The following is a 22,664-nucleotide window of genomic DNA, read 5'->3' as shown; positions in this document are numbered from 1 at the left end:
CCCTTCCTACCCAAGCTATTCCATGATTCTATCCCGGCTCATTTCGCCTCAACAAGTGGAAGCAGTGCCACCCCTCTCCCGCCAGGACCCAGCGAGGAGTTGCTGTGACGCGGAGTGTGTTTTGTGAGGGGAAGAAGTGTCACTACTGCCCGTACACCTACGGACGGGCGCCCCGAGAGGGCCGGCGGGCGGAGGGCAGGCGGCCCCCGCCACCTCGGTCCCTGAGGGCGCGCCAGCCCTTCCCGGCCCTTCCCGCCCTGGAAGCCCCTCCCCCCGCTGGAATGCGCCGGGAGGGGAGTGGAATGACGCGGGCGCCGCGGGGTCACGTGGCGCGAATGGAATGCCAACAATGTAGCGAATGTCCCGACTGCGCCCCGCACTCGGCGCCCGGGACGGCCAAGGGGGAAGATGGAGAGCGGCCCGCGCCGCCGCGGCCGCCGCCGCTGCTGAGCCGCGCCGTGCCGACCCACGGAGGGCGAGCGGCGGCGCCGGGCACTCCGGGGAGGTGAGCGGAGCGGGTGCGGGCGGCGCGGGCTCCCCTCAGCTCCGGGTGGGAGCGCTCCCCATCCCCCAAAACTGCTCTGCGCGGAAGGGAAAGTCTTGTGGGGAAGCGGGGAGTGCGGGCGAGCGGAGCCGGGTCGGTTCTCGAAGCGGGAGCGAGCGTCCCGTGTGTGAGTCCCCCCCGTGGGGGCCGCCCGGGCGCCCTGCCCGCACCCTTCGACATTTTCCGGACACTCGTGTGACAGCGCGGCGCAGCTCCGGCGGAGCGGGGTGGGGGTCCGCCTGCCCGAGGCCTCTGCCCCAGCTGGCCGGAGCTGCTGATAAATGGCCGGAGTTTATTTTGGGAGCTTTCTGCCCACGAAAGGAGTGGGGGGAGAAGGGGCTCCCGGCGGCACGGGGTGGCAGGCGACCCGGTGGGGCAGACCCTGCGGGCTCGGTGTCGCAGGGAGCGAGGGCCCCGGGGAGCGGCCGGGGGCAGGCAGGGCCCGCGGGGTCCCCTGTGGCTGCGGCGGGGCCCCGCTGTTCCCAGTCAGCTGAAGGTCACTGCCAAAAGCCAGCAGCTCGCCACCCTCTCCGCTGCCTCGTGAGCGGTGTGCGTGTTGAAATACCCCTTTCCTCGGGAAAGGCACTCGCCCAAATGACGCAGAAAGGGCTTGTTTGGAGTGTCCGGGCTTTGCGGTCAGTCACTGCCGGGCTGCTGAAGGAAGGTGAGCTCTTTCCCAGAGCCCTGCGTTGGGCCACTGCTTGTGGCTGGCAGTGGGACACGGGCACAGAGTCACTTTTGGACAGTTCTGTGAGCAGGAGAGGTGGAATCGTTTTAGGAAAAATCCCCTTTCTACTTTTCTTCCCTTCCACAATGTGCCCACTTATAAAGAGAAGCACGGTTTGTATAATAATGAAATTCCTGAAACGCTTCCCCCCCATTGTTCCAATACGAACTGAACAGTCCCTGCTTCCTTGAATTAGTGTTCTAAAAAAGCCCAAAAGCGATACCTGTAAATTGAGAGAGGCAAGGAAGTTGTAGCAGTTTCTTAAAACTTTACTCCTTCCTATACTGCAGTGATTTCAAGTTCAGCTCACTCCAGTGCCTGCACAGTTACAGGGAAACAGCTCACCAGCTTGGGTGAGCTTTAGTTTCTTGCCTGTGTCCCAGCTCCACAGAGCCACTAGCACATGCAGCCCGTTGGTGAATGAAGAAACAGGAGAGTGAATAGATAGTGCTGCTGGGAAAACAGACATCAACATATAATTTCAGTGTGTCATTGATCGGTTGTTTGGTTGCTGACAGAGCAGCTATTGGTATTTCTCAAATAAAACAAAAGAATCAGTTACTCAAAAATTGGTTAACTTGATGTAATTAAAGTAATGCTGCACCTGCTTAAGTGTCCATTATCCTTCAGGATAATGGACAAGCTTCTAATTAGTACAGAACATGTAACATTTTGGAAAAGACATTAGGACTGTTTAGTCAGAATGGCTAACAACTCAAAAATACTTTCTTCTGATGGCAGGAAGGCTGTTGTTACATCCATGCTGCAGGCAGGGTGCGGATTAGAAGGATTTGAAATTATCCAAATCCAGATGTACAGTTAGAAATGCTTGGATAGAATGAGACACACTACATATCTTTTAAAGCGTACAACCATTTAATATTTTTTTTCTGAAAAATGCAAATCACAGGAAGATATAAAAAAAGCCAGCAGCTTGTCTTTCCTTGTAAATCATCTGTAATATTTAGTGTTCCATTTTTTTTGCTTATCTTACATATTTAGTTTTTAAAAAAACCCTGCAAAACACGAAACAGGTTTGCAGCTAACTCCAATACTTACTGCTGTTGTTGCTCTCATCCATACTGTCTGAACGACAGTATGGATGGTTTCTGGTTTAAGCAGTATTGTAAATGTAAGCTGAGGAAGTTGCCAGCTGGCTTGACCCAGCATTATTAGACTCGAGCTGAGGCTAAAGGTCACAGAAGTTCTTTATGTGAAGCATGTGTGTAAGTGGGAAAGCAGTCTTTTGCTGCAAAAAGGTGGGGGGCTTGCAAGCTTTCCCAGCGCGTCCCAGGCCTGAGGATTGGCACAGGGACTGAAAAGGAAGAACAACCCAGATGCCTAAACCAAGCCATATGGTGCCTGCTGCTGTCAGGAAAAGAAAGAAAATTATCGACCAATTAATTGCTCTGTATCTTCTGAGCACTAGCTAGTTATGATGTAATCCAAAGAAAGCTGCAATACTATTGTGTTTCATTTTTTACCAAGCCTGTGTATTATCTTTTGCTATATTCTGTCCAAGTAGAAAAAAACCTCTTTTTGAGATCCAGCAGTTGCTTTTGTCTTCACTTGGGACAATGAAAGCTTGATCTGTTACTGACCAATAGCTGGTTTGTGGAAACATCAAAATCTGGATGAACAGCTTTAGCACTTCCCTTAAAACAATTGGCAAATGTTGCTGTCACTTCTCTGTCAGTTAGCTTTGCTGGGTATTCATGGAAAGCACGGAATGGAGGAGCTCAAGACCTCAAGCACATTATAGGTGGTTTTTTTTTAGTTAATGAAGCATTTAAATCCTAACAAAAAAAGATTGACTTGGGTTAATCTCAAGTGTTTAATCTGTGCTCCTGCATTTCAGTCTGGTGAACCATCATAGAAGAGTCTGGAGCCTGACTGCACTGTTGCATTTGAGATTTTGGTAGAGGAAAGCTTGAAGTAGACTCTGTCCTGATGAGGAAGTGATGGTGGGCTTCAGAGGTGAATGTGTCCTGATTCTGTTGGGCTTCACAGCAGTAAGCTGTTTGCTTGGCAGTGAGAAGTGATGGTAAATGCATGGAAATGGTTGGTTTTTTGGGAAGTACTACAGCTTATCACAACAAAAAGAAATTTTAGTATGACCATGGGAAAATAAAGAACAGTACTTCCCTGAGAAATCCTTTTCAATGATAAATGTCCTATGATCAAAAGTGAAGCACCTTTAAAAAAAATCAAATTGACTTCTGAGTGCCAGTGTGAAACATACAGTGTGTTACCATCCTCCGTATTTGCAATTTGGAAACAACTGAGTGGAATTCTTCCCTTACCAGCAAGGTGGCTGGAGCACCATTCACAGTCACTTTGCCAGTGCAAATGGCAGCAGAAGAAGCCAGCTTGCATAACCATCATCAATAGTGAGGTTGTATTTCTGATGAGGCTGTCTTTTAATCCCATTCCAGATTATTTCATTATTGTATTGAGGTGATGCATAAAGATTTAGTTGAGGTAGGATTCTTGTTGTAACCTCTGCTGCATGGAGATCACGAGTTTTACAATTGCTCAGCTGTGCTGCATAGGTGTTCTCTGCTGCACATCAGAAGAGCTGACATGCAGCAGAGAACATAAAGCTGTCTCAAAGTCTTCTTTTTCTGTGTTGGTGTGCTGTATGATCTGGTTCTTCATCTTCTGCTCTTACTGTGTAGCTCCATTTACCCATCTTTTCCTTTTCTTCCCTATAAGGCACAGCTAATGAAATATCAATATACCCTTTCCTCTCTTCTTTTTTTTCCTCCCCTCTTCCTTGCAGTTCTGGTGAGAACTGTTACCTTTGGACTTTGCTAAGTTATTCACGTGGAAAGACAAAATATCTTGTCTTTCTGTTATTCACTTTATTATTGAAATACTAGAAGTTGCTATGGTTAGAGTCATCAATATTTCCATCATAAATCATTTTCATAAACTTCTGAAACTGTGCTCAGCTAGTGTAAAACAAACAAAATCTTAAGTGGGGAGAAAAACATTTCATAAGCATACTCTTCCCTATTTATGAAATAGGATAGGCTTGTCCAGAATTCAGTTATGCAATTGGATAGGAAACTTGCCACAATTAGGTACTGTAAAATTCTTAAATTATTTTTTTTAAACCTTGGTTTTTAGGAGTTTTATTTTAATTTATTTTGAAGATTAGACTTACAAGAAAAACGAGTTATTTATTGGTTATGTTGAGAAAATGTTCTAGAATCCTGCTGAAAACAGATATAAAGTGAAAATCATTAAAGGGTATCCAACTGTGACAGCTTAAGAGGTTCAACTGATTCATTTTCACTTGATTAATTGTCATGCTGTCCCTTCAGAGGCATTTACAATATCTACTTAATTGAATGTACTTTCTGTTTTTTTTTTTTTTGTTTCAGTCACTGTCAGTCTGCAAAATGATGATTCCACAGATTATCGTTTTCTGTAGGAAATGTGAAGATTGTGAGCTGAAGTAAAACATTGGCAGATATCTCTTGAGAGAATTTTGCCTTTTCTTCTCTGTGAAGGATTATGTTTACAAGAAATTGATACCATCAAGTGACACTTCTTTGAAATAATTTAAAAGAAACAAAGAATAAAGCTGTATTTATGCTCAGAGAAAACTGGATCAACAATGAGGCCAAAGACTTTTCCTGCTACGACGTATTCTGGAAACAGCAGACAAAGGTTGCAAGAGATTCGAGAAGGTTTAAAGCAGCCATCCAAATCTTCAGGTCAGGGACTGCCAATTGGAGCAGGCAGTGAAACTTCTCTGGACCCTAAGATTTTAATAGGGAAGGATGCTGCAAGGCAGCAGCAGATGAGACAAACGCCCAAGTTTGGACCATATCAGAAAGCTCTGCGAGAAATCAGGTATTCTCTGCTGCCCTTTGCTAATGAGTCGAGCACCACAGCAGCCGTGGAAGTCAACAGGCAGATGCTCCAGGAACTGGTGAATGCAGGTTGTGATCAGGTACGTATGAACTGGGAGGGGAGGATTGGCACTGCTGTCAAAAGAAGTTCATACTCTGGGCTGAAGAAAGGATTTTGGTGGTGGCTGTCAAAATTATGGAAATTCACTGATTCTTCTGGCAGTCATATTTCTGTATGAGCAACAGAATAGATGGACTTACTGGGGACAGATGTGACTAGTGTGGGGTTCAATTATGTTAAAGACAATCATGGTCACCTCTAGGATTCTCCTATGATTATTCTATAGTTTCCCCAGTTGATATATGAGACAGAACAAAGTAGCTTGTCTTTTTTTTAGCTTTCTTTTCTTCTTTTTTCTTTTTTGTTTCTTCATTTTCCCTGCAATGCTTAGTAACAAGCCTTAGTTGTGAGTAATAGGGTGGAATTTTGTCTAGCACATCTAAGCCCAGCTCACTGTCAGAAAAAAACTGTAAGAAATTATAGACACAATATCTGGTATTTGAAGAATCTCACTTGCTGTTGGCCAGAAGCACGAGGGCTTGGATGGATGTTCAACTGACTGCAGTGATTCTGTCCACACCTTTTCTTCTTCACTTTCTCTGCTTCTATTAGGAAGTGGTAGCCCTGCTCAGATCAGAGACTTGGTGTAGAGATGCTTTTTATTTTTGTCATCCTGGGATTGATGCTAGATTATATTCTTAATTTAAAGACTTTTCACATGGTGCAGAACACAGGCTTTTTGTGTTGAGCTGCATTCATCTTGCTTGTGCTTCCAGTATTGGCATCAACTTTCACCCCTGTCCAGGAGTAGTTCAAAATTCGGCTTTTTAGGGAAAAAATACTGGTTTGGGTTCAGATTCTGAGTGTTGTAGGAACACTTTTTTCCCTGTGTGATTGAATAGAAGTTGTTGACAAGCTGAAACATTTCCATTTATAGTCCTTGATAGAAATTGGAGAGATTTAAAACCAAAGTGCTTGCAGTGGCACCTCCTTGATTTCAAAACTTGGCCCCCATTCACTCATGGCAGAATGTGAGTCTCTTTACTCTCCTAGACTATATTCTCATTCTGTATAACAAAACTAACATCAAGCATTATTATAAATAGTATAACAGTATGCATTTCCCTGGAGCCATATAAATATTAATTAGTGCTGTTTCTATGCCAAAGAGTTTATGCAACACAAGATAATCAGAGCTAGAGTAGATTGCATATCTAATAAGAGGTGCTGCAGAACAACTAAACACTTCCTTGTCCAGTGAACCAAGATGCTGTACTGAATTATTTAACTGGAGGAACTAAGGATTTTCTCTGATCTCTAGTACATCATGAAAACAGTGTTTTTTAGAACTCTAGCCTCTAAATTTCCCTAGCTGTTTAGGATGGGAACACTCCCTGTTCATATGAGCCAAGGTTAAATGAGCACAGCTGGATTCTGGATTGGAAATGCACATTTGGTAGGTTACAGGGACAAATCGTTCGCACATAGAACTTGGCTTGTTGGACTGAAATCTTGGAAAGTACTTTGAGCACACTACAGCACAGTAATGTTAAGCCAATGTATAAACCAGAAATACCTGAACACCTGTTAAAATGTCTTGGTATTCAAAGCAGTGTAATGAAGTATGTGTGTAAATTTTTTTATATATTCAGCTATTTTGACTTCAATGTTCATACAATGGTATTGCTGCTTCTAAAGCATTGAACCCAGTTCTGACTCTAATGTGGAGATTTTTGCTCCTTAAATTTTGCTCACATTTTTGGTTGGGCTTTTTTTTGCCCCTCCTCATTGACCATGATTCTTCCATCCTCCCATTTGTTGTTTCTCCCCAGCTATGACTTGTTGCCTGGCAATGGCATTACTGGGCCTATTCTTTAGGTGTGTTTGGCACTCAGGTCTGTGCTTAACCAGGGTCACATTTGGCTGGGGTCCAAGTAGAGGTTTCAAGACTGGAATCCTGTGAATAAAAGTGCTGAGCTTCCTAGGGTGAGTCCAGACCACATAAAGATTCACTGTCCTGGAGGGTGTGAATGAGTGGAGCTTCTTGAGATGATGTGAATGGTATCTGACCTTGGAGATGGCATAGTGTAGGGTGACAGACCTGATTACTGCCTCTAGATTCTTCTCTTCCCCCTTGTGCCTGAGCTGTTGTGAATCAGATGCTGAACTGTTTCGTATCATGATGTGTTTTAAATCAGTGATCCCAAGCTGCTCTGTCCCTGCTTGTAAATCAAAGCCTTTGGATGCCTACCACACGGACATCTTCTGCAGTCCTGTGGGCAGCGACAGATCTCTGATTTACCAGAGAAGTGAAGGCAGCTTCAGTTTCTTTGGGGATGTTTTTATTTACCTCTGTACCCAGTGCTTGTGTGAGGTTGGTAAATGGGCATTGAAGCCCACAACCAACCTTCCCCTTTCAAAAGCCATGAGAAGCTGTTTTGAGGTTAAGGATTTCAGTCCATGAATAGCTAATGTTCTACATGAGCCTTCCACTAGAGCAACCCTGCAGAATACAAAATTTTACTCCTCCTGATCCTGCTTCACGGTACACAAATAGCTGTTCAGGTGCTGCAAGCATGCTGAAGTGTCTGGCAGTTTGTCATAAGCTCTATTCATGAGCATTCTAGGAGGCTGTGAAGAAGGAGTAGAGGGCTATAACACTCAGTTTGATCTGATTGGAACTCCATTTTCCAGCTGGGTTTGGGCTGATGATTTTTGGTGTCCTGGATGGAGCACTGAAAATTAACACTAACCTTGTGGGAAATGTGGTGGACACCATTCAAGGATCAGGATTCTTCTTCAGTCTGTTTATTAAGTCACAATTTTGGCTTTTGGAAGGGTGAAGGGAAGTAGTGACAATTAAAAAGGAAAATAATTTTAGAGGCTAGAAAAAGGATACTTCTCTTTAATACTCTTACTAGCTCCGTGTATCTGTAGCGTGGATAGATTTTAAAAACAACCATTTTACATCCTACAAGAGATGTTGCTTACTGGGGTTTGTAGCTCCCAGTTCTGCCTAAAGTGACTCTTAAGTTTTAAGATTAAATTGAAATTGGTTTTATTAAATAAAAAGGAAACGTAACATTTTATTACTTGACTCTTGTTCTGTAAAGTCCCACATAGCCAGGAGGTTCATTATAAACCACTTGATAGACTTAACAAGTATATGAAATGCAGTGTAATTCATGAAGTAAATATCAAATTCTCATGTCTCTCAGTTGCAGTCAGCATAGGTGTTACATAGGAAAACAGACTTTTTTTTTTTTTTTAATTGGTTAGGAAGTTGCCGATATTATTTTAAATGACCTGTTTTCTTCCAGAAAGATTTCTATTTTTCAGCCATTGTGTAGTTTTTGGTTTTATACTGAAATCTGATCCCCTAAACTTAATGGGGACTTCAGTGTTCACCTGAAAGAAGCCACGATTGCATATTTTCTTGTTTTTAAGAGATAGAAACCAAAATAACACACATAATTAGTCATTGTTTTTCTGAAACAAATGGAGCAACTTGTCTGTTGTTTGCTTAAGTCTTCTTTCCAACAGTAATTATTTAGTGAGTTTCAATCAAAAATAATTAGTGCAGCCTAAATAGTTTCGAAACTCACAGAGCATGACTGTAAAAGACCAGACCCTTTTCTTTGTAAAAGCTTGAAACCAAAAGCACACCTAATATGCCATTCTTTAGTAAATAGAAGTCCTTGGGCTTGGAAGTATAATTTGCAGTCACTGTAGGGGGACAAGAGTGTGGGGCATCTGTCCTGTGGGCTGGTAAACCACTGGAATCACCTGGGGCAACTGGGTGGTGTTTGGGGTGTGGTGATAAAAGCAGCTGCTGTTGTGGACTGAGTGTTTCTAATGAATAGATGCAATTGAGTGTATGATCAGTGGCATTCCAACAACCTGAATGGGCTGTACTGTACTTACTGTACTTCCTTAGAGCATAAACAGCCACTGACATTGTCATTTAGAGTGGGCTGCAGCAGTTCTAGATGAACTGTGGAATGTTACACACTTGTCACTTTTGTGGGCTTTTTTTTTCTTTCCCTCAAGCAAACTTTCCTTTGAGCAAAGGGTGCCTTTTCTGGGTGAAGATTTCTAGACATGGTTTGTTTGAGCAGCTATTTTTAAGAAAAAAATCATGTTTTAGGATTTTTTACAGGCTACATACTGCCAGTAACATGCTATCTGCTGTACAGCTATGAATATGTGAAGTGGGGAAGTTCTTATGCTTCATTTTCTCCAGAGGCTTTTATAAATATCTGGAGTAAAACATGTACCCCCTGTGCCAATATCAGGATATTTTGAAAGGCAGGATCTTTCCACTAATTGTAGTGTCTTTCAATAAAATGAAATGGTGTCTGTGGAATGGTGTAATAATGTGTGTAAGAATATCAAATTGACTACTTTGTCATCAGTGTTATGCTGAATTAATGAGATTCAGTTTGTAGAAGTGGGGTGGGGGTTTTGGTTGCTTTCTTCTTTTTTTTTTTCCTTAAATTCCTCATTGCATTCCAGGATTCTTTCAGTCTCTTCGTCATGGCTTGCCTTCTTTTTATTGAACCCGTTTGGCAAAGATTCTACCCTGATTTGGGAATGCTGATTGGTTTCAGGTTTTGAGAATGGGAGATAAAGGATTTCTCTCAATTTGAACAAATATTTGCAGTTCTTTACGTGAGAGAAATTCTGTTCTGCCAAACAGAGCTTGGGCAAAAAGTCCTTTTTTTTCCCATTTAGCATGTAGAACTAGTATTCTGTTCTTCCTGTTCTGTATAGGTCGTGCTTGTCCACCTATGATCCATGTGCCATCAAGAAGTGTGTTACTGAGCAGTAGGACTTTTCACCATAATGTTGGAGTGATGACAGGAAGCAGATACAGTGTAGAGTTTTGTTTTGATAACAGACTTGCTGAAGCTTTGCTGTAGTAAAATATCTGTTGTGATGTATTTGTTAAGAGAACAAGTCTAAAGAGACAGCTTGCCTTCAAGGTGAAGGACAGCAAAAATGTAATAGCAAGTAAGAGAACTAATTTCATAACACTGGCCTGTCCTGTAATATAATTTTGTGTTTGCTTGAGTAAACTTTACCTGTGTTAGGAGTTTTGCCTGCCCAGCTATTTACCAAAACCTCAAGGATGAACATCTTAGTCATCTTCTGGATGTTTTCAGTCCAGATTGTTTGGTTAATGAAAAATGACTGAGCTGTTATAAGATTGCCTGGGTTATTCTGCGGGACATACTTTAAAGGTGAGGATCACAGAATATTTTGAATTGGAAGGAATCCACAAGGGTCATCAAGTCCAGCCCTTAAGTGAATAGCCCATACAGGGATCTAACCTGTGCCCCTGGTGTTGTTAGCACCATGCTCTCACCAGCTGAGCTAATGTGGTGCAAGTCATTACAAGCTGTGCTGCTTGTAGAAGTATTTTGGGTTACAGGGAGGAAGAAAGGGATGTTCAAATGAGGACACTCATTGCTGAATGCAGGAGAAAGGTTTTATTTTAGCAACTGAAATAGATTTGATAATTCAGGCCAACAGTCTCTTGAGTGTTCCATTTGCATCCACCATTTGAAAGTAAGTTGTTCACTCTGCCTTCTCTTTACTAGCTGTATTGAGGGCTTGTTTCATAACCTTTTCCTACACTTTTTTCTTTCTAACCTCCCTTTTTGGTTTCAGTCTTTCTGAGAGATTTCCAGTGTAATGCAGTGTTCTTCCATCAAAGCATGTAACGGAATGTGTTTCCCCACTAATATGCCTGAGGTTAGCAACTTAAGTCATTTCAGTTCTTCAGAAAAAAAGTGAGTCATAGCTTTCCAGGGGCTGAAAGTAAGAGGTAGAGATGGCTCTTCAGATGATAGATTCAGACACCTTTCTCTCCTAAGCCCTTTCTCTTGTCTCCAGTCTTCCTATGTTTCTGTCACTTCTTGATGATACTGCCTTAGTGAGCATACTTAGATTGTCTGTGTCAGGACACAACTCCCACAATGTATTTGGGATGGCTCTTGCTGTTGTTCTGTGTGAGCATGGCTTGGAATATGCTTGTCCTGCAGAAGGAAGAAAAGTATTTTCCCTTGAGTTTTTGTGGTGGTGGAAATATTTATTAACAGTTGTAAATGATTGTGTGTTCTTCACGTGACAAGATTTGGCAGCTGGGCAGTAATATTGCACTGAAGAAGAATATTTTAAACTCTGCCCTTAATTGTTGTTAGTCTTTTTTCTTCTTTATCAAACTATAGCATAAATTACATCTTGGTAGTAGGATTGTGTTTGAAATGACAGAACAGGAATCAGATGCTAGACTTCAACTGTAGATAAGTGTGAATCTTGAGTTATCTTAAACTTTCCTATTCCTCATATGAGATAAACATTCTAGAACTTGGGAGTTAATGTAAAAATATAAAATTGTATCTTGCTATAACCGGGTACTGGATTAACTTGCACTGGATACTTAAAATGTATTTTTAAAAAATTTAATTGCCCGTAGAATTTTGAGCTATGGATTTTATTTTTTTTATGAGAAAGGAAATGACTTCTTCACAGTCACTAAAAAATCTGCATAAGCATTTACTTCAGTCTCTGAATAAAAAGCCCTTGTGACCAAAAGTGAAGATTGCCATTATTATTCTAACAGGAAGCTGATATCACAATAGTAGTAGGGTGTAACAGTTCCTTTTGCATTTTTTATGTTGTTCTCAGCCTAAATCTCTGCTGCTCTTTCAGCTTTAGTATCTCAAAGGAACCAATGTGATTTTATATTTTATACTGAGACTGAAAAATAGCATCTCTGCATTGGAAGGGGAATGTAGGGTGTTTTTTGCTTGTCTGTGGGGGTTCTTTTCTTTCTTAAAGAAATTGAATGGCACTTATAAACTTAGAGATTTCAGCGAAAGGACTTGATACAAGACTTTTGCATGCTATTGTCTTTAGGGGTAGGTCAAGGTGTGCATTATGAACTCAATTCAACCTAGGAATGTTTTTTAGTAGTTACCAAACTAATTAAAAGCTTATGTTAAAGCTGCTAATTAAATGTCAGTATAATGAAAATAAAAATTCCTTGCTACTCATGTGATATTCAGGTATGTGCCATACTTCTGTGGAGTGTTTTTTTAAAAAAATTCTTTTCTTTTTCCTAAAGCATGGGCAAATATACATAAAATAACATACAATTACATTTGTTTTTCCTCAGTTTTTTCTTGCTGTAGCCCCATCTCAAGCAGACAACAGCTTGTTGGTGCTCCCATGGGCCCAGCATTCAAATTCTGCTCGGCAGCTGCTTGCGGTGTCAACTCCTATAGAATGTCCATGTGCCATGTGTGTTGTCCATGTGTCCCCCTAATCTTCCATAAATCAGGCTTCACTCTTTGCTTCTTGGGTGCTTCCTGTCTGACTCGCAAATGCTTGTATGCAGTGCTGTCTGAAGTAGGTGAAGAGAGATGTGAAAGAGCCCTTCAAATCTTTTTACTTGGTGGTGCCAGCTGCTGTTTTTCTCATGTAGTGGATATGTCCATTAATTCCCCACCATTGCCTTGAATCACTCTTAAGAAACAGCTGGTTAGACCCAGCTTTTCCTTTCTTTGACCTCGGAAAGAATTCTGAGCGTATTACAGCTGCCTGTGGCTATAGCTACTCTAGCTATAGAGTAGATGTTCCACAATCAAGTACTGCTGGAATAAATGCCATTTGCACTAGTAAAATCAAGCAGGGACAGACATAAGATCATTGTTGGCTTAAAGCTACAAATGTTTGTGTTAACTTGGGCTTTAAACTTATGTAGGTTATGTGTATAGCATGTGAAATACATCTAACTTCTTTCATTCCTTCTGCTTATGTTCATAACCTACCTGTGAGTGTAGATTAGATCTGACATTTTCATATTGCTTGGAGCTGAGGCTTAGAGTGGGAAATGCTGGCCCTTATTTCTAAGTTTTTATCATTCCCTAGTTTTTTGGGGAAAAGAAAATTAAATTTAATAATGCTTCTGATTACCAAATTAGAGGCTGAAGTTGCTGTGGCATTGCTGTGGTCTCATCCTAGCAGTAGCAGTCTCATTTTGTCCAGGCTTGAGAGAGGTCCCAGTTTCCCATCTCCAGAAGATGCTTTAATAAAAGCCTGGTGAAAGTCAGTCAGTCAAAGTCTTGCTGTCTGCCTGCTCTACACATCTGCTGCATGTCACCCAAAATACTGCTGCTGATAGGAATATTTTTGATTTTATGTTACCGGGCAGCTTCTGTGGAGGTGGTTCTGTCAGCTCTGATCTTGATGGGGTCTCCCAGCTATGGCTGCAGCACAGCAAAAGTGGTTTGTTCCTAATGAACTTGTCCTGCCATCTGGGCAGTCACTGGCAGTTCACAAGGAACTTCTGGGTTACAAATGGACACATAGAAATTTGGTTTCCTACAAGCATGTGTGCATATATGTGTTGGGATATAGACTCAGTGTTTGCATGGTGCCAGCTGTTTATGAAGAACTTAATCCACAGGATTTGGTACTGCATTGAGGATTTCTTTTTCAGTCTAAGAAACAATATTCTAATGTTTGAGGCTATGTTCTGCTTCCCTGCAGTGTAAGAGATGGATTTTTCCTGACGAGAAACTTGTGCTCTTCATTTTGAGTGAATCCAAGTAATTAAAAATATTTCCTTAGGGAGGTGAAGGATAAAAAGAATGAGAGAGGATATGAAAATACTTTAAAAAAAAATTTCTAGGTCAGTTAATTTTCAGAAGGCCGAAGCTAAAGAACACTCTGTACCTGTAACTTTGTGAATCAGGTAATGGCCATGGCAAGGACAGTCTGTGGAAATAATTCTGTGCCTTTGCTTTGTCTTTAATTGTTATCAGTGTATGTGTGCATGTGTGAAACTTACTGTGCACACACAGTCAGTTATGCACTTAGAGAAATACAAACACAGTGCGAATTGGGAAAATGGTGGGATTTAAATGTATACTGCTTGAATGACCAAGCGTTTTGCAACTGTTTTCTACACCCTTCATTATCCTCCTTTTCTGTATCCTTCATTACTCTAACACAAGGTTTGTAAATTACGCATTTAATCCAAGGCATGCAAAGGTGCGGGGTCTGGCACCTCACACGCATAAAATGTTAGAAAGAAGGCTGCTGCTACTGGGTGATAATATGGTTAAGTTTCTGCCCTTTAAAGAGACTGACTTTAGAAGGAGAGCTAGCAGTGTAAAATTACTCCTGTAAAAGTCTACTCCTATGGCTACATTTGGATTTTATCCACTATTTGAATCTGTTGGATGGGGTTTATTTCAAAACAAATGTCAGCTGAAACTTAGAGATAACTGTTGCTGATCTGCAGCTTCATTCCCTCCCTGTTTATTTGTTTTGTTCTCCCCCTGTATCAGTTCTTATCTTCCAGCCTCTTCAAGTCTATACCTTCCTTTCTTTACCTGTTGTCCTATTGCACTGCTTTTTCTGCTCGATTGGTTTGAATGACTAATATCCAACACCTCTTATGGGCCTTTCTCTAAGTGCCTCTGAATACCCTAAATAAGTTTTTTGGTTTTTTTTAATAATTGCAAACTACTAAGGAATAACTCTTTTATAGACTTCAGTCTTAAATATAAAAAAATTTGGTGTGACATGTTAAAGAATTATAGATGCAACTGTAATGTGACTTTGCCAGCACACCCTGTGTGTTTTCATTTCTGCATCTTTTCTTCCATTCAGTGTCAGGGATTCATAGGCTATGCTTAAACCAGCCACCTGTGCCATTCATGCTTTTCTTCCAGCATTGCCACAGTTGCTGTGTTCATTCCACGATCCTGCCAGATGTCAGCCTGATGAAGATGCATAAAATCCAATTCAATCAATGTAATTGGAATCTTTGAAATACTAATTTGTGTGGGGTATCCCCGTTAAAAAAAAATTCTGATTGTATCAATTAAAAACATAAAAAGTTGTGGTCAAAAGACAGAGACCTTTGAATCAAGATAAATTCACTCCATATTGGGCTGGTTTTGTCCTGGCTCCAAATGAGTGCTCCAAACAATATGCATTACACCTTGGTGGAGCCTGTTTTTTTTGGTTGTCTGGCACAGTTTGATTCTATTTCAGATGATCTCTGTATTTTAGATGATCCCCTGATTGCCCATGTGATCTGTGCTGCCCAGACATGGTAGCAACCTGCTGGCTGTGTGCTGGAGCCGGGTGGAATTTTTCTTCAGCAGTTGCTATGCTGGAAACTCACTTCCATCTCCTTCCTGTGATCATTTCTTGCATGTTGGCCATCCCTTCTGTTTAGAAAATCTTTTTATTATGTTCTTTAATGCAAGCACTATGTCCATTGAGTGCTTTCTGGAAGGTGTTTTATGACAAACCTGTGAAATGTGTGGTGTTGCAATTGTGCAAACAGTGGAGAGAAGCTACTGGTGCATTGTTCAGCAGTGCAAATTGAAGACCTAGAGCCTAGGAATCTACAAGTGGGCAAAAGTCTCAGTGTCAGCCAGGACACGTGGCAAGCCAGCTGCCCATGCTACAAGAGGACCTTACTGGGAATTGCCAAAAAATTTGAAAGCAAACCACAAGAATTTTCATTTGTGTTGGTGTGCCTCCCCCCACCCCTCATCTCTCTGTTTGCTGAGAAGTGAACCTTCAGGGCTCTTAACCACATGAAAGTAACTAGAAAAAGTATTTTTTCTGTATTACTTTGTAATACTATAAAATCATTTGCAACAGATTTTTCCAGGAACTTCTCTGTGATTTCAGAGTGTTAGAAACTGGTGGAGGTTGAGAACTTGCTGTTGCAGGCCCTGCTCCTCACTCAGGCAGAAGTGGGTGCTCAGATTTGCTGCCAGGAGAATCTTGTTGTCCCCCGAGCCTGGAACACCACTGCTCGGGAGGGAGAGTCTGGGACACAGCTCTGCTTTGCAGGCAGAGCTGCCTTCTCCCAGATTCCTGGGAAGGTCAGAGTGTTCTGCTATGTGTTCAGCACCTCCAGGAGCACTATTTTGAGCAAATAGCAGTGCTACATGCCTAGCAGGATTTTTTGGTTCTTTTCAAAGAACTATTTCTTGCTTTGGGCCAGAGGGTTTGTGCTCCCAAGCTCACCACTGTGTAGTGGAGTATGAACTCAGTCTTCACCCTGCCCTACACAGCCAAACAGCAACAGCTGTAGCACCAGCTCAGCATCTACATCTAGCTGGAGCAGGCCAGTTATTTTAGTTTCTGCCATGCATATAACTTCCTTCTCTTCCTCTCTCCCATGAACTTAGAGAAGCAGGACCATTGCCTAGCTTCAGACAAAGCCATGAGTCAAACTAGTGGAGCCCTCCTTGCACAGAAACTGTTGAGCCTATGAATTTGGGGAAACTCCTGCCACTAAACAGAGAGCTAGTTTGTTTTGCCGCATTCACATAGTAGTTTTGTGATTTCCCAGTCTGAGAAGAGGCTTTTTTTCTTTATTTTTTTTGACTCACAGATCATGGCAGCTAATGGATAGAGGGAGGAAATATTGCTGTTGAGGTTTAAACTCTGACAGGAGAGTGATATCTGACAATGCTGATGGCCAATGGGAAGCATAACAAGGATGAAGCTCCTGCTAAAAAGCAGGAGCTGGGTGTGTGAGCAGAGATGATATTTGACATTTACTCGAGGGGCAATGGCAGTTGGGTCTCAAAGGTGGTAGTGCTGAGCTCAACCATTAGTAGTAAACTGGTTGTTTTAACTGCCATATCTGGCTTGAAAGGATCATGCTCAGGTGTTGGGAAAGCCCTGCTCTTCCACTCTGCAGGGTGGAAGAAGCAGCAGCCTGAGCCTGAACTGCTCCCTGCACATCAGGGAGAGCAGTGTGGGGTTCCCACCAGAGTTCCCCCAGTGTGTGCCTGCTCCTGGTTTTAGCAGGGGTCACTGCAGAGGTGCTTTCCCCACCTTCTCAGTTTACTGAATTGAAGAGCTCCAGGTTACCTTGCATTCCTCCCTCCCACCCTCTTTTCAGTTTTTTGTTTGCTTGCTGTCTAAAGTCATCCTTAACCCCTCATTCTGCCCACATGGCTGTTCCACAGGACTTAATTGCTTTTTGTACTTTCAGGTAACACCCTCCTGTACTTGAAACGCCTGGCTTCTGTGCTTGTTGCAATGGTTGTTCTTGTTTTTAAGAAAATAAAGGATTTGCTTTTCATGTAAAATTAGCTTTATTGTTTCCATATGCAAGGAGAAATCAGGGCAGGCATGTTTCCAGGTCAGCCTGGAGATGGGGTTGGATAGTGAAACCCACTGTTCCAAAAATGGGCTGGAGCAGACAACAGTTCTTGATCTACTGAGCAAAGTTAACTGGCTTGGAGGGAGGCAGGATCCCTTTTTTGGGTGCACATGCATCATGCTGGTATTCTGGAGAGGAGTCAAGCATTGCAATAATGAGCATTTTATTCTGTTAAGTGCTTGTGTTTGTTTTACAGTTTTCTCATAATCAGGTTGTTTTGGTAACTGTAGGCATGAGTTTTGCATGAAAGAATACAAAGGAAAGTTTCTTAGGGCATAGTTCTATACTGCAAGAGTATCTGAGTAGAAGATGTTTGCAGGAGCAGTCTTGTATTGTTCCAAGATTGTGCTCAGTTGGCAGCTGTACTTTGGATTTTGTTGTCTATGGTAGCCTTCTTGTGAATCTTATTGCCATGTGTTTCTAAATTTATATGAATGTGATATGGATCTTTTTCATCTTTGTCTTTTGCTAGGTCATATTTTTACTTCCTTCAGGTGTATTTTAGAAATCTCTTTAAGGCTTTTAAAATTAGTCAGCTTGAATTTTTCCTTTAGCTTCACGAAAGTCACTACAGAAGTAAAAAGAGCACAGAAGGGGAATTACAGGCAGTGTTAAAAATGTTCCTTCAGAACAGAAAAGCAGATTTAACATGAATTAAAAACTCAGCTTTGTTTCAGAGTTGCAAAAGCTCTTTTATTCACCAGAGAACTGTTAAAGCTAGTAATTTTTGGCATAGTATCGGTCAGGGAAGCGTGACAAAGTGCAGTGGAATGCACTGAGCTGTGATCCAGCTTGTAGCGTTATATGACTTTTAGTGTATGGAGCATTGCAGGAAGTGCTGCAGGGGGATGGGGAAGGCCTTTTAGTTTCATCAGCTACTGAGTAACAGTGTCCTCCTTCCTCAGACCCCACCTGCATAACAGGGGGTCCACCTTGGTTGCTTGGGTCAGAAGACAAAAAGTGAACTTTTTGCCTGCACAATCTGCTCAGAGCCTGTCTGTTTTCTGAGCACCACTGTGCAGAATGCAGTGAGATGAGGAAATTTTGTGAAAGTAGTGAGAAAGAAGAGGAATGTGTTTGGGATTTCAGATCCACTATGCATGTAGACTGGGATTGTATCCCCAGCCCCACCATGCTAGAATATGAAGATTCTTGAGCTGAATTTCTGCCCTCACTGGAATCAGCTGTAAAATTCCTAGTGATTTCATCAGGCCAGAGTTTTGCTGCCTATTTTGAGCAATAAAAGAGTCCTCCTGTTTCACCAGTACACACACATGCTAAGTCCATTTACTTAGACTTAGGGTTTGGCACAGATTTTGGATTTTGGCCTTAAATGAAGTATGTTCAAATCTCTTTAATATTGGTAACTTGGATTTCAGATAACATGCACAACTGAATAACCAGTTATAATAACCAGCCAAGATATTCTTGTAACTTGAAGCATACCTGGTATTTTCCCTCTTTCCTCTCTTAATTTTGCTGCCAGTGTTCACAGAATTTTCCAAGCATTTATAATGACATTATAAAAAAAAAAAATCATACCTTTCCTAGCAGAACAAGATCTTTGGTTTATGACCTGCATGTTAGAAACTGGTAAAACCTCAGTGTGGTATAGATGGTATTACCACTGTAAATGCCTACACAAGAGTTTTACTATTTGCTTTGGATTTCACATTTGCATTGCAGAGATAATCAAATAAAAAGCCACCGTTTCACCCTGACATTGGAGTAAAGCTGTTTGGTGCAACATTGCTGTAAAAAATGAGGTCTCTACCCAGAAGACATTACAAGCTGGATTGATTTTTCTAGGGTAGAAATGTGAGAAGGCTGCAATGCAGAAAAGATAAAAGGATAATGATGTTCAGTGGTTTTATTGTTTGCATAGAGATCTCTGTCATTCTTACTGTCTTCTTATTTAACTTTCTACAAGAGGACACCTTGAGGTTGGACTGGAAAATAGGCTTGATGTTCAGGGCAGGAGTAAATGAGTAGTCAGCTGGTGGGATGGCCCTGTCCATACACTTCAGGTTGGAAAGAATGCAAAGTCCCTTGGCAGAGAGATTGATTAGATGGGAGCATTGTAATACTCACTGAAAGCTCATTTGGCTTTTAGCACATAGATCCTATTTAAAATTTCGGCTGTCGGATTATTACAGCTTAGGGTACTTCTGCTCTAGTTTCCTGGCTCTAAACTTTTGCAGAGAAAAGCTGCAAGCTAAAAACGGACTATTAAAATTGATATATAAGAATCATTATAGTCACTCAAGTAATGGGCTACATATGGAACTACTATGGCTGTATTACTGTTTTCTTTTGCAAGGCAGTACTTTGGATAGTTCCAACAATCTCAGCTATTGCATATTCTGAAACATAAATCCTACACATTTCATTTGTGGAAAAACATGCCTGAATTCAGGTTTTCATACATAGTTTGGTATATGTGTGTATATATATATATATGTATGCACATACTTCTGAGCCTGCCTGTCATTGGCCTCTGGTTAGTCTCTGAAGGTGGTGGCAGACACTGGAGAGCTTGATTAAAAGTAATTAACCATAATGCCAAGAATTTTAAATGCTGATGGATGCCTTGGAGAAGAGGAATAGACAGTTACAATGCCTGTTACAGGAAGCAGATGTTGGCCTTGGAAGCACTGCTTGAACACTGCTGTTCAGGAGTAACTGCATCTGTGATTCTGCATCTCACAGCACTGTCCAAGGCAGTGTGCACACAGCTGAAAGCCCAAGTAAGTGGAATTGTGGAAAGACCATTTCTCTGGAACTGTAGAAACTACCCTAAGATGACCTCTCAGTGTAGAGTTAACCTGATCATCAAAATACAGGGGACCATCTCCATGTATCATCACCATGGAGGCTTAGCTTTGTTTTGTGCTTGGCATGCTTGAAGAATACAAACATAGATCATCTTCCCGTGAACCTGTAGTGTGGTCTGATGCAGGGACATATTTAACACTACTTGGCAACATGCTTGCAGATTAGCAATCAGTAGGAGGACTGTCTCCACCCAGTTCTCTGAGGGCAAGTTTAGGAAGTTGAAATTTGATTGCCTAACCAGGCATACGTCCTTACCTTTGGCAGCTCTGTCAAACAGGTGCAGAGAAACTGAATTATTTTTACTTCCTGCAGAAATCAAGACATTCACCTGTGCACTACTGCACATTGTTGAGTCTTAGTTTCCAAAACTCTGCCTTACTAATCCTCCCTCCCGTGCCATGTAGTGTTGTGCTTGTTACCCCATTGAAGCATGGGCCAGTTTTCATTCTGCTGCTGAAATACTCAAAAAGAATATTGCTCATTGTGGGTTTGCTGTAGACCTCAATTTTAAGAATATGTTTCCTCAAGGAAGGAAAGTGATCACTTGTCTCTTTTGTTTCTTAATGTTTTGCACCCTTAAAGATCTTAGAAGAAACAGTGCTGCCTTTAAATAGTATTTGTGCAACTGAGTATGGGCTCTAATAATAACAATGATGATGATAAGAATTTCACAGAGCTACCGAATGGGTCACATTGGATGGGACCACAGTGGGTCAGCTGGTTCAACTTCCCTGCTCAAGCAGAGCCATCCTAGAGCATGTGCCACAGGATTGTATCCAGATGGTCCTTGAATATCTCCAGTGAGGGAGGCTCCACAACTTCTCTGGGCAGTCTGTTCCAGTGCTCGGTCACCTGCACAGTAAAGTAGTTCCTCCTCATGTTTAAGTGGAACTTCTGTGCATCACTTTCTGCCTGTTACCTGTTGTCTTATTCCTTGGCACCACTGAGAAGAGCCTGGATCCATCCTCTTGACACCCTCCCTTTGTACATTTATATACATTGTTGAGGTCCCCTCTGTTTCCTCTTCTTGAGGCCAAACAGCCCAGCTCCCTCAGCCTGTACTCAGGAGAGATGCTTCACTACTGTAACCATCTTTGGAACCCTCTGCTGGGCCCCCTCTGGGAGCTCTGTGTCTTTCTTGTACTGGGGAGCCCAGGCCTGGACACAGCACTCCAGATGTGCCTCACCAGGGCAGAGTAGAGGAGCAGGATCTCCTCCCTTGACCTGCTGGCACTGCTCTTCATCTCAGGATCCCACTGGCCTTCTTGGCCACAAGGACACTGCTGGCTCATGGACAGCTTGTTGTCCACCAGGACCCCCAGGTCCTTCTCCACAGAGCTGCTTTCCAGCAGGTCACCCCCAGCCTGTGCTGGTGCCTGAGGTTATTCCTCCCCAAGTGCAGAACTCTGCATTTGCCTTTGTTGAATTCCAGACAGTTCCTCTCTGCCCATCTCTCCTACCTGTCAAAGTCCTTCTGAAGGACTACACAGACCGCTGGGGTATTGGCCACTCCTCCCAGCTTTGTGTCATCAGTGAACATTTATCAAAATGATACTGGGCCAAGTATTGAACTTAATAGTAGTAATCCAGCATGAAAAACAATTGGCAGTTCTCCTATCAAATTATATAGGTTGAAAGCATTGGAAAGTAAGAGTCTCCTAGAAGTTTGAGTAAAGGCTTGAAGGAGAGAGGTGAGGAATACTGATCCCCTGCCAGCATTACTGGGAACAACTAAGCAAATGTGTCAACACTAAGTGAGACTTATTCAAGAGAATATATCTGTTTGAACCTTCTCAAACTCCCTCCTCAGACTTCAGTTTTGAAGATGAGTAGAATCATGTCCTCTGCTCTCCTTTCCTCCCTCTCCTTTGTTTCAGTTTAATCAGGTTCAGACTTCTCTAGAGTTCAAAATACTGTATTTTCATAAGAAATATAGTTGTTGTGGAATAGGTCCAATATATTCTAGAGTGTTAGAAGGTTTTTATTGGCTTGGTACAGTGAGATTTTTTTTTCCTTCTTCTGTGGTTTAAAATTACTCGTCTAACATGTTGATTTATAGCCTGTCATGTAAGACTGTTTCCCCTTGGCTCTATCTTTTTAAATGATCAAATGTATTTTTGAAAAATGTCCTAGTTTTGCCTTGAAATATTAGGTGATAACTGCACAAGTAAGGGAGGGATTAGCTTGTTAAACTTAGTATGATACCAACATGCAAAATACAGCACTTAATGCAGCACAGAGGCAAAAAGAAAAAAAAAAAAACAAACCTTATGATCTGAGCTATCACAAGCATATTCCTTTCACCTGAGAAGTTTGTAGGCTGGTGTGAAGGAAGTAGAGGAGACTCCTGGGCTGGATTTCCAGGAGAGCAGCTTTTGTTGTTGCTGCCAGAGTCACCCGTCTTCCCTCTTGCTTCT

The 22,664-nt window shown here is 42.0% G+C and overlaps 1 protein-coding gene across 1 annotated transcript in view; it reads left to right on the top strand.

The window, feature by feature from the left end:
- Positions 1–451: 451 nt before the first annotated feature.
- LATS2 (large tumor suppressor kinase 2) overlaps positions 452–22,664 on the top strand; it is a 48,693-nt gene continuing 26,480 nt past the window's right edge. The window contains exons 1-2 of the mRNA XM_066544811.1: positions 452–505; positions 4,661–5,235. Of these exons, the coding sequence (XP_066400908.1) occupies positions 4,897–5,235 (339 nt within the window). The 5' untranslated portion in view covers positions 452–505; positions 4,661–4,896. The remainder of the gene's footprint in view (positions 506–4,660; positions 5,236–22,664) is intronic.

This window comes from Molothrus aeneus, chromosome 2, assembly GCF_037042795.1.
Source record: "Molothrus aeneus isolate 106 chromosome 2, BPBGC_Maene_1.0, whole genome shotgun sequence".
Lineage (NCBI taxonomy): Eukaryota > Metazoa > Chordata > Aves > Passeriformes > Icteridae > Molothrus > Molothrus aeneus.
The sequence above is the reverse complement of the archived record's forward strand: the minus strand, read 5'-3'. Positions and strand labels throughout refer to the sequence as shown.